A 12,651-nucleotide genomic window follows, 5' to 3' on the forward strand; every position below is an offset into this window, starting at 1 on the left:
GAATGATGTAATTATACTTGTGTAGTTAGTGGGGACTACCCCTAGATTGTTTCTAAACCATACTTCTGTCTGGTCTAAGGTGACGCTTTACCAAACTCCCACCAGCTAGCTGAGGGAATGGACTTAGTTTTGCCCAATTTCCTTCGATAGTCTTAGTATTTAGTAAACAGGAGAATAATTTTATGTATTTCAAGGCTTTTAGACTTAATAGTGTGCGTGTGTGCTGCGTGTTTTGGTTCCTCGTTCTCTGCTCAGGCACTGAGTTGGAGTCAAATTGTATCTCTAAAGATCAACTGTTCCTTAAAATATGGGATGTGTGTGTGTGTGTGATCTGTCTAATCAAATATCTTCTGTGTGATCACCTGAAAATAATGCAGTCGCTGACAACTGCTTTTCTGCATCTCGTCAGTAATGAAAGGGATGATGAACGTGGATCCAAGGGAGAGAGAAACAGAATTACCAAGTCTTTTGCCTTTCTTTCACAGCGACAGTAGATATATTCAATATATTGTCAGCTAACTGTCTTTAGTTTAGTTGATTGATGTTTTGATTCAGTGCTCTGAAAAAAAGGCATTAATGGAGAAAAGCAACTGTTGCAACTAAAAAATCATTGGGATCGGGAGTGTTTTCAATGACGCTTTTCTCATACAATGGTAAAACTACATGAGCGAGTGCAGAAAACTGCTGCCCATGCTCAGAAATAACCCTCACCTTATCAACAACTCAGTTCCCCTGGAAGCCTTTGGTACAAAACGTTTCCATTAACACAAGCTATTGAACGAAAATGATGACCAGATAAATTATAGCATTATGCTACTTGGAAGAATGTCTGAGGCACTTCCATTAAGATTATAAACTTTTTCCTCCCCAGAGGAATCCCCAGCCAAAAACTCGTCCCATCAGTTTCTCATATGCCCCCGCTGGGATCGTAACAGCTCCTAAAGAGTACGGGTGAAACAAGAGTGTCTGGCGTATGTGGGTTGGCTTTTGCACATGTATTTTTCTTTAAGCTTAGTGTTTGTTTTTTAGCTGTAAAGTTGTTCCTGGGAAAAAGGAAATTACTGTAGACTCCAGCATCTAAGGTAAACACAAGGAAAGGAGGAAATGCAGAATCAGGATGAAATAGCCGTTCCTCTCTTATGCGACCGTGTTTGCTCTAGTGATTAGGCTTCCTAACGCATACACTGCGTGTATCGCCCTAAGTAAATTCTGCTGGGATTTCTTCCTTGGTAAACTGCAAATCCCACCGGTAAGTGGGGACGATCCTCCTGTAGAAGCAAACCCAAACTGGGATGTGACCCAGTGCCTTGGGAGGAGGTGGTCCCTGTGCAGGCAGGGCATGCCAGGATTTCAGAATTTCTCCTGCAGTGACATGGATGGTGTTTAACTTGCATCCTGAAACGCTTTCATGCAGTGTCTGTGGTTAAATCATTACATTTCACTTCTCTCTCTCTCTCTCTCTCTCTTTTTTTTTTTTTTTTTTTTTTTTTTTTTTTTTTTTAAGTAATCCCTTGTATCTCTGGTAATGTGGAAAATGTTGGAAGCTTAATGGCCTTGACTTATCAGGAAAAGGAAGCATTGTGAGATCCTCCATGAAGCTGGAAAAGCTAATCTCTTTTATTACATAGAAGGAGGAAAAAAATCAGAGGAAGGCAGAAAGTACATGAGATTGCTTGCCGTGAAAGTCTCCGTTGTCATGAGTCGCTGACTGCAATTTAAATTAGAACCACAGTGTCCCAATGACTTTCACTGTCTTGTAGTGCTGCGGTGCTGAGATACAAGAATAAAATTGATACAGAAGGAGGTTTGCTCCAGGTTTGATGTTAGTTTTTCTTTGGTTTTAAGATTTCATGTGTGAAGCCTGCCAGGAGTTTCCTCTCGGGATCTTGAGAACACGCTGAGCCTCCCCGGAGTCCGCGAGGCAGAGGAGTGCTGTGAGCGTGCATCTCGCGTGGCACCGACACAGCAGCAGGCTCAGATTCAGGATTTTTGATATTTGGCAGTGTTGACCAGTGATGTACATTGTGAATGAGTTCACCTGTCTGGGATGGATCAGGAAAAAATGATCCCTAATGGATCAAGTGGGAATAATAGCTGTGTTCTGCTCTTTATAGAGGTAATTCATTTGCAATTAAATATCTTTTTTTTTTTTTTTCCCCTCCCCTCCCTGTTCACATTGTCACCTTGCTACCAGCACAGGGAACTCTCGAGTAAACACAAACCCACGCTGTGAAAAGTCCCTAACGCAAAGCGGAACCCTGACCGCTCTGCAGCGGTGTCTGTGCCGTCAGACGACGCACAGGGATCGCTCCCGCACGCCAACCTCTCGACCGGAGCCCGTTACGTGCTGGGCGCTGTACGTTTTTCCCTCTCCTTTACTACCCGGTGGAGTGCTGCGTTCCTCTCATGGCAGGCTTTCGAGAAGCCCGTGCGTCCGCGTTTGGGAGGGGGAGATGGTGTTTTCGCTGAGCTTTGTGCTGAATGAACAATCTCGTTGGAGTCCAGGCCTGCGAGGAGCTCTGCTGGCAGATCCCCTGCCCACATTTCCAGTTCAATAGGGCCCTGCCTGGCTTTGTGTCCGCTGAGCGATGTGCTGTGGAGCGGGAGCTGGAATGGCTACAGCTAACTGTGGCTTCAAGAGAGGCTTGCAAGGTGAGGCAGCATTCCTCCTAGGAGGTGTTGCTTTGCTAGAATGGGTTGATTTGTTGTTATTAACATGAGAAAGCTCATGATTTTGCTATTATTTTGGGCTTTGAAAGAGGGAGAATGAGTGTACAAAAGAAGAAAGCGCCTTTGCCGCAAATTCATTTTGAAGTCAGGAGAATTTGCATTGCCTCCGTCGGAGGAGGCTGGCATTAGGAATCTCATCTGAAAACAAACTGCAACCTGCTTTTATTTCCTTTGTGCGTGGCCGACGCGCCGTCCTTCCCAGCCACCCAGCCCAGTCCCTACTGTACTTTGTTTTACGCTTCATGCTTGACCTATGAGCTGAAATGCTAATCGCTGATGAAAATTTCAATTAATATAAAACTAGTTTCAGCCAGAAACGTGGTAAGGTCATTTAGGAGATGTAGTATCTCAAGGAAAAATATAATGGCAAAAGCCTCAGACAATAGTTTAATTTTTAACCGGCTAGTGTGCTTTCAGATGTATCTGCAAAGCTCAAATCCGTGCTGGTTTGTTACCAGCGAGGGGGAGTGACTGTCATTGCGTATTGGCAAGTCTTTTTTGTGAAAAAGCCACGCTCGCAACGTTTCTCTGCTACAGCGTTATCTCCTTGTGCTGGTATGATTTCTCTGATTTTGTTGGTTAACCAAAAATGAATGAATGAATGGTACCTCCTTTTCTTAAAGGCATGTCAACAGATGCACATGGGGGGATTAAACTGCTCTTACATCTATAAATGTGCATATACATATAAAGTCAGTAACCCTATTTTATGGTGACTTGTACAAGTATTATGCAGAGTACAGTCTATATTGCAGTGAAGAAATATCATCTAAAATTTCATCATGGTATTTTTAATTCAACTTTAACTTTAGATTCCTTAGAAACTTGCTAATTAAATAATTGTAGATTGCTCAGAAGTCCGCAAAACATTTGCACCAACAATTTATGCTGCAGGATGTGGTATATACACTTAAGTACACTATCCTAAATCCAGCTTTTTCCCTGAAAGAGAGATTGCTGCCACTGTAGAACTGGAAGAAGGTTAGAAGAGGATGAATGTAAAGATATGGACTGGTTCCCACTCAAAGAAAGACTAAATTTGTGTCTACAGACCTAAACTCATCTGTTACAGGAGGTGCTGTAGTGGCCCACTGCTCAGGGTTGCTGCCCAGTTGACCCACTCCGAAAGCGAACTGGGGAAGGAACAATTTCAGGTGCAGTGAGGATGGCCAGAGAAGCAGGACCTGAGACCAAACTGGGCAGCTAAGTTACCCCACCGCATGCACATGCTCTGGGTAAGCTGGTGCTCTGGTGGGGTTCAGTGTGGCGACGGGATTGCGAAGGCAAATTGCACGATCACAAGTGACGGAGACGGGAAACCCATAGAGAGTCAGGGAGAGCCTCTGAGGTTACTAAGCAGCAAGTTTAACACCATAGATAGTGAGGCACTCATTATTTCAGGTGATGGAGGTCTAAGTATATCATCAATTAAGATAAGAGAAAAAGGTACTTACATTTGTGGAAGAAAGGCCCGTTGGTAGCTATTATGGAAAAAAGGTTAGCTGCAGCATCTGGCTCAGCAAGTCCCCAAGCAGCTATAGCAGGTGGGGAGGATGGATGTTCCAGGGGAGCGTCCTCCTGCGCTCCCTCCGCTGCTTACCTGCCCCAGCAGGAGGGCTGAGCCAGAGCCACTTTGGTGTGACCCGGTGTCCTGCTTATTGTTAAACACTGTTGTTCTCCTTAAATCAATACAGATGCTTGTTTTTATTCACGTATTTAAGAACATCCATAATGGTGGAATTTGACTGCAGGGTATTTAGCTTTATGTGTTCCTAATGGTAGGAATAACCACATCAATGGTTATCTCAATTTACTTGTAAGCGCCGTGTCAATAGCGTTACAACTAAAGTTTAATGACGTATTCATCATAAACAATGTACTGTTCACAGTTAACATTTCTTTGGTTATGAAAAAGCTAAACCAGGTATTGATTTCCACGCTGGATTTTCTTTTGAGTCTTTATTGCACGTGCCGCTCAGAAGCGTTTTGAGCTGATCTGATGGGGCTGGCGAGGCTGGTCTCCTGACCATCTTTGCAGGGCTGCTACTTTTTGAGTAGATTTCTGTTCTGAATATCCACAGCTGCAAAAGTGAACTTTGTTTTCAGCAGGTGTGTAATTTGTATAAAGTTGGTGGTTTTATCAAATGTTCCAGGTCTTAAAATTTTCACAGGAAGCAAATATGAAAGTGGGGAGTTGCTTGACCTAAAGTTTACAAATGATCTCCTGCTGGCCTAAGTCAAGTCCAGTTAACATTAGATGGGTTGAGCAGATAGACCAAAATGGGTACTGATAAATTATTAAGTTTAAATATCATGTGTTGCCAGAAACATTGCTCAGTTCCACACCGGTTTTAAAAGCCAAGCTCTTGCTAACTTAAAAGGAGCCATCCAATGGAGCATGTTGGAAGGTGTAAGCAAAAAAAAAAGAAAAAAAGAAAAAAAAAGGGGGGAAAAAGTATTCAAATAATCTAGTTTGTATGAATCATATTTGTGAAATGACATTAGGGAATCCATTTATTTATTTTTTTCAGGAAAACCTGAAGACCTCACATTCTTTGGCAGCAAGCACCTCTAGATCCTTGGAAGGAAGCTTCCCATTGGCAAGTGTCAGCAGGCAGCTACCGACAAACAGATCATTTGTACTATTAGAAACCACATTTCTTTGGGTTTCGGTCACTGTGTGTGTGTAAAAGACATGCAAGGCTTTAAGCAATATGGTCCCTGTACGCTGTGATTTAGTATTACAGTGCTTCAGCTACTAGCTGCATGAAACAAATCCAATCAAATCTGTCGGGTGCTGTGCCATCGTATGGGCAGTGATGACCAAGAGAGATCATTAACCGTTTATAGCTAGCTTTGAAATGGTTTGAGGGCATAGGGTGCGATCTACTGAGGCTTCAGGGGATTGCATTTTAGGATTTTTTTTGGGAACAGCTGGGAGTAGATAGGGAGTATTTTGCAAAAATGGATAGCTGGTGCCGGCTGCCTTCTCCCCGGGGTCAGGGAGATGCTCGTACACCTTTTCAGCTTCCGCTTAGCTCAGGGTAGATCTCAAACAGAAACGGCATAAATTGACTTTCCACACAATCAGCACAAACATCAAACTGAGATGTCGGTCACAGCCGGGCGATAGCAGAGACACCGGCTGTCACCCTGCTGCCTGCCCGGCCGGGGTGATGCCCTGCTCGGCCGACGGCCGACTGCTCTTCCAGAAAGAAGACAAGCTGGCCTCCCAAAATCCCTACTTATTTCTGAAAACCTTGGCCCAGGGAAATGAATTCTAGTACACTGTTTATTGAATTGAATGTTTTACTGCTGCTTGTGCTACAGTAAAACATTTTGCAGCCTTGCGTACGTATTTCTTTATTATTTGTATTCTTTCTATCACATTTTTAGAGGTTTTTTGTCGTTTGAGAAACTGAAAGACTGATGGATTACAAAATTGGGAAGGCATAATAGTTGCAATCATGTTTGAAACACATACATTTTGTGAAATAAGATTGAAGTTGTTTAGCTGCACCGAAAACTTTTACTTTACATGCGCTGTCCAATAATGTTTATAAAGTCCTTGGCAAGATAAATAATGCATAGACTTCTCTCACTAAACCTCCTGAGACCGGAATTGCTCTTAAAAAAAAAAAAAAACTTCATGCCTGTGTGCTGCAGTCTATTTGGAAATATTTTACCACGGAAGGAAGAATGTCTTTTTGATTTGGATGATTATTTTAATCACCTCCAGCATATGCATCATGGGCTGCTTTTCTGAGAACTGACAACATCCAAAAATAGGTGATTGGGACAGAGTCAAGTGAAGGTTATCTTCTCCCCGGTACTAACACTGGGATGTCAAAAAGCTTTTAGGGGAAAAGCTATGTATAACATTGACACCTGAAGTAAAACGATGGGTCCTTATGAATATTCCTTCTCATCTTTTCCAAACACATGAGTGACTCTGCATGTGTTTTGGGTTTTTTTCAGGGGAAAAAAAAAAAAGTATAGCTGCATAAATACTGTAGCTGTAGTATTACATTTAAGGCTTCACTAGCATAAATCTCAACCTTTCTTAGCTAATTAGTGAAGAAGGGAATTATTCCTATTTGCAGCATGGAAAAGCGAGGGGTGATTAATCCTGTGTGCTCCCCGGGGCTCTGCCCGTGTCCCAGGGGACCCTGCCCCTGTTCCGGGGGCTGTGGGGGGACCACTTTGTCCCACACTCAGCACATTTCCTTGCCTCATGAGATTTTGTCACTCGTTTACTGGAAAGCTCTGCAGCAGGGGGGAGAAGTGGGCATGGAGGCTCATTGGGGTGGAGATGAACCCTTTCTGAGCAGAAGTCCTTGTCATTATAGATGTCACCTGCAGTGTCCCCTGAACCAGGGCGTGTGGCTCAGAGCAGCGAGCATGGAAACAGGCAGGCTGGAGCATCCCCGTTGCCCTCCACTCTAAAATGCCTCAGCGTCCAAGGTCACTTGCTATGATCTTTGGTTGAGTCTCATCTTCCCCAGGTTTCACACCACCAGCCTCACTAAAGTGGCTTTCAGAGGTGACAGGGCTTCAGGACACTTGCCTTCAGAGGGGTGTGTGGGTGGGAGCTGCCACCCCGGGGTCCAGGCTGACCTTGGGCTGCCAGCTGCGCAGGGATGGAGGCAGAGGCATCGCTTCGGGAGCATCGATGCTCACCAAGCCGAATAGTGACCGCGCCGTCTGGGGCTCACCAGGACGTGGGCGGACACGACGTGCCTCAGTGCGAGCGTCAGCTCTGGGCACAATCCAGCCATCGCCCTCGGCTGGGCAGGGACCGCTGCTGGTTTGGGATGGGGGATGTTCGGACCATGTCCGGGATTTTCTTCTTCTTCTTCTGTGATTGCAATCGAGAAAGAGTGAGAGTACTTAAGCTCCTGTGCTATATAGTCACTTAACTTGCGACATATGGCGTAATTAAATAACCAAATTTTTATTTCTCATATCAGGAAGCAATTTTTTTCCAGAGTTTTGTTCTGTTATTCTGTAACAGGGGCCACCCTGAAGGTTGTAGTTTCTGATTACCAATGGCTTTTATTTAACAATCCTATAATGTATATGTCACTGAGAAATTAAATCTGATTCTAGCTAATGAAAAGGTCAGCCCAGAAATGTACCAGTATTAAGCTGTGGGAATCAAGTACTTTTGTGAATATTTGTGCTGTGCAGGACTTGTACAAGGACAAAACCTTACATATTTTAAGAGGGAACCAAATAGCTGAGATTGATGCCATATTTAGTCGTGCAATATAATTTCTCTTGGAAGCAGTAGACCAGTAATCTGGGAATTTTGGCTGTCATCCTGCTACTATTTATGAGCAATTTTAATGTAGTAATTACATGTAGGGAAAATTGTTCACTAGGCTGATGAGATAAATGGAAATTTAATTTTTTTTCTTGTTTAGTTGTCCAATATTTTTATTACGTGCTTCTGGAAGCCATGGTATACAATAAAAGAATCTGGAACTGCATCGCTCCTTAGAAATACTGGGATTTTGAAAGATTTGCTCACTGTAAGTTAAAGGCAGCTCATTAAACAAACAAATGAGCTGTCCTTAGAGCAATCAGTATTTACTGTTAACTGAACAGCACAGTAAATAATGAATTGCAGGTAAGGAACTACAGATAAGTATTTGCAGTGAATTCAAATTACATGACTTAAGCCTGAGGCGGAGAAAAGCGAACATAAAGATAGAAATGAAGGGAGGAGGGGGAAAAAGGAAGAGGAGGGATGGCAAGTGTAAGGTTTGTTGTAGTGTACGTGTTCGTTCACTGTGCCGGGAAAAGGTTTCCTTCGGTAATCTTTTGCCCCCCTCCCCGGTGCAAGAGATGCTGCAGCCAGCTCCTTGGGAGAACAAAGGAGGACGTGGAATTCCTGGGAAAAAGCAGGGGTCCACAGGGAGCTCTGGGCCTGATCCAGCGCACTGGCTCGGAGAGCAGGGCTGATGTTTTTACCAAGGTCAAGATTTTGCAAGTTGCTCTCTGGCACCTATTAGACCCCAGGAGAGCGTTGTGCTTTGGCACCAGCGAGACCGAAACCTGCCCGCAGCTGCCAAGTGCTTGCGCAGCTACCTCCTTTATTTCTCCAAATTACTTACGCAGTTAAATTGTTCATTTGCTAGGAACTGGCACAAGATGAGAAATTTTGGGTTGGTGTTTAATCATCATAGGAGTGAAAGACGACGCTGCCTGAAGTTTGGGTACGTGGCTGCCTTTAGATTCGGGACTGATGGGGTGTTTGGAGGATGTCTGATATTGCTCATTTATGAAGGGGCTCGGGGTTGTTTGGGTGCTGGAGACGAGAGGGAAGGTCAGTGATTTGATCAGGGACTCTGCAGTTTCAGCTGAGCTGTGGGCCTGAGGCTTGGTAGGACAGTCGAACGCGTGACAGCCATACAAAATGCCTAACACTTGGCAGCCCTGTCTATACATCACCTTAAATAAGGTTAATCGCTTGACACAGGTCTCCTTGCGGGGAGGACGTATGTCTCGACCCATCCGTCTGCTGAGGACCATCGCTGTCCAGAACAGGGCACAAAAGAGCGACTGGTTGAGTGGGGTACGTCGGAGGAGATGTGCGTTAAGCGTTAGCCTTCCATACCAACTGCTGTCACAGCCGGCACAACGCCTCCGCCGCACCGTTAGGGGTAACATATATCACGTACGAACAGGATGCTTATCCTGCTGGATAGTTATCACTAGGTAAATACCTCCGCAAAGATACTGTTGCTTAATTCACATCATCTCAGGACTGTACCTCATGGAAACTGCCACAGAAACAAACAAAAAAAAAAGGCAGAGGTTAAATGCAGCTGCAGGGAGATTTCCAAGTGGCCTTTGGAAGTATCCGATTGCTGTGCACGAGTCCAGCGCCATCGGTCCCCAAGCGCTCGCTGCTTCCAAATGCTGGTGCTGTCGGCCCCCTGCATTAGTATTCCACACAAGGAAAAAGAGCTAGGCGCTAGACAGACCGACTAATTACAGCAGCCTGCAGAGGCAAGTCGTGCCATACCACATGATAAAGGATATCCTTTTTATTTAGTACATTTCTTCTTTGCTCTCTGTCACTTTATTAAAAAAAAAAAGAAAAAAGAAAGTGTGAGCTAATGGGTTTGGTTAAGGAATCAAGCTGTTTTCCTGTTTTTTCTTGAATTTAATCTGAATTTATACAATGCCTTATTAATATTCATATAAAAAGAAACTTCCTACTCCTCAGTCTGCAACCTTAGCAAGCTGCACGCCTCCTGTAATCTTAGGTCCCCTTCCTCTGCTCGGCGTCCTGACACGGGATGCTCTGGTCCCCAGAGCTGTCAGCAGATGTGGAGAGAAGGCGGCTTCGCTACCGCTAACGTACCATCTGCAAGCAGCAACACGGGTCAGATTTTTGTGAGCAATTGCGTGGTAGAGGGTTTGCTGTCAGAGCATCTGTTTTACCATCGATGACACAGATAGATCTGGAACGGAGTGTCTGCCGGGACCAGGTGAGGCAGGGCAGGAGAGCCCGGTCCTGCGGTGACAAGTTGTGAAGCCATCAGGTAGCTGTGGCACGTGTACCCCCCCCCAGGATACAGCCCAGATTGTATGGGACCAGGGGCTGGAAAGGTCTGCTGCTCACAGGTCAGAGCTGGGAGAAATCAAATGGAGGGAAATAATTGACTGCCACAAAACAGGACTTAGTGACGCTGCCTGATTCTGCCTGATTTGCACCCAGGCACAGCCTGGGGGTGGCAGCTCAGCCCGTGGGTCCCTGTCCCCTCCGGTGCCCTTCTGCACCGTCCCCCTCTGCGGGGTGAGGCACTAAGCAGATTAGTCAGCTTCTTCCATCAGCGAACACTCGTGGCCTAAGATACTTAAAAGACATCTGGTTTTTAGCCTCATTTCTAAACAAATGAGGCTTATGTGATTATAGCGTCTGTCTCTTGCCCCCTCGTTGGGCAGTTTCAATCTTCACCCAGGGATTTTGGTCTCAAAGACGTTAACTTCCAGAAAGTTTTCATGAACTGGTGACCGAGTGAAGAGGAATTATCCTGCTCTTGCCTCTGGAGGAAGGGCCACAGCGCAACCTGTTGCTCATCTCCGAGAGCCGATGCGGGAGGGAGCGCGCAGGGAAGGAAATCTCTGCTGCGTGCCTGTGTTTTGTAGAGGTCCTGCAGACCAACCCTCAGGAGCAAACCATCACGGACCGGCGTGTGCTGGCTGCGTGGCTCGGCGCTATCTCTGCTCCAGCTGCAGCCAGATGTGCTGGGCAAGGGTGAGCATCCCCAGCACGCTGCCCAGGTCCCACCTCCTGCCTGCCCCCACATGCCAACTGCTCTCGGTGATCCCGGGATTGCTTTTCTGATCCATGGATTAACCGGGTGGTGTGTGCAAAGATACAAGAGCTGTGTGTGAGCCAGGCTTAGTCTGGAAATATATTGCCGTGGTGGTACAGCTCCGCTTGTGAACTCGGCGGCTTGAATCGGAGCTCGCTGTGCCGTGCAGGGCTGGGCAGCCGGCAGGTTGGTCCTTACCTCCAGCATAGCAGCCTGGTCTTGAAAATCGCTCTTGCAAAAATTATCTTGACAACTGAGGTCTAAATTCTCTTGAGACTGATGTCCCGTAAGTGCTGTGTGTTAGAAGATGCACAGGTACAAAACGTATCTTATACCGATTAATATTTGGCTGAGATATTGTGAATGATGCTGAGGACTGAAATCTTCCGTACACCCACGTTTGCAGAATTGTCTCTACTTTACTCCTCTGTGAATTACACTTAAATGCTCATTAGAGCTGAATATGTCTCCTTTTGGCAGCCGCCTGACATTTTTGCTTTGTAATGCAGAACCTAAGGATGTATAATGGATTGTGTAAAACCCACGTACAGTAGTTCTGGGATTACGGGGGAAAAGCAAAGGTTTCGTGTTCTGGTCCTTATTAATGAACTAAACTAGATTGTCTCTTTTTTATACGTAAATGAAAGATAAAAGACATGTGAGATTTATGAACAGGGTCATTAGTGTACCAAATTTCTCTCATTAGATCTGTTACATTACTTTCCAACTTATACAACTCTCATTAGAAAAATTTATGAACTGGAATGATTACAAGTATACCATATTTTAAACCATCCCTACTTTTAGTTGCAACACAAAAAATAATTATACTTCTGTGCTTTAATGGATTTGTACTTTTGTGCATGTATTTTTTTTCTTAGAAATTTAACAGAGAACCTTCTCAAAGCCAGAGGGTGGGGAGAGAGGAGAGGAAATTGTACCACTTAGTGCAATTTAGCTGCAAATCCTGAAGCATTGCTTAAGTTTAGTAACCTCGTTAGAACCAAGTTAATACTGGAAGCTAATATGGCTGTTTCTTTTCCTCACTAGACTTTCAATTTCACATCCTTACATCTGATTTGAAGTGACGGTGAGAGGAAGCATAAGGTATCTCTCGTTCTGTTTGGACTCCTTACAGAAGAGTGATGGAGATGCTCTTAAGCACAAAAGGGATCACCATATGCCTCTTTTTCTTTGTATTGAGTTTGGCAGCAGCTATTGAAATACCATTATCAGGTGAGTTGTAGCTGTTTACTGAACACTTTGCTGTTTTGATTCTGTATCCCTTTTTTTTCCTTCTTTTTTTTTTTTTGTTGGGTTTTTTGTTGTTGTTGAACCTTTCGCTGAAGAAAAAAAAAAAATACTAAATCCTGCTTTTCAGTTGTTCCATTTTGAATTTAATTTTGCCAGAACATGGCCTTTGGGAAATTCAGATGTGATAAAAATGTAAACTACTTTGTTTGGACCTGTTTAAATGTAGCAGTAAACTTGTCTAATAACATATATCTGATGTTTGTGATCCAACACACCGCTTAGCTCCGAGGGTTTGGTTTTGTCTTTCACATAAATTCCTCATTTTGGCTCCGAA

The 12,651-nt window shown here is 44.5% G+C and overlaps 1 protein-coding gene across 11 annotated transcripts in view; it reads left to right on the forward strand.

Annotated features, from left to right (window-relative positions):
• CHL1 (cell adhesion molecule L1 like) overlaps nucleotides 1-12,651 on the forward strand; it is a 137,462-nt gene that overhangs the window by 68,660 nt on the left and 56,151 nt on the right. For all 11 annotated transcript variants that reach the window (XM_075762464.1, XM_075762468.1, XM_075762473.1 and 8 more), the window contains one exon: nucleotides 12,114-12,299. In XM_075762464.1, the coding sequence (XP_075618579.1) occupies nucleotides 12,209-12,299 (91 nt within the window). In that variant the 5' untranslated portion in view covers nucleotides 12,114-12,208. The remainder of the gene's footprint in view (nucleotides 1-12,113; nucleotides 12,300-12,651) is intronic.

This window comes from Balearica regulorum, chromosome 10, assembly GCF_011004875.1.
Source record: "Balearica regulorum gibbericeps isolate bBalReg1 chromosome 10, bBalReg1.pri, whole genome shotgun sequence".
In the NCBI taxonomy this organism is placed as follows: Eukaryota; Metazoa; Chordata; class Aves; order Gruiformes; family Gruidae; genus Balearica; species Balearica regulorum.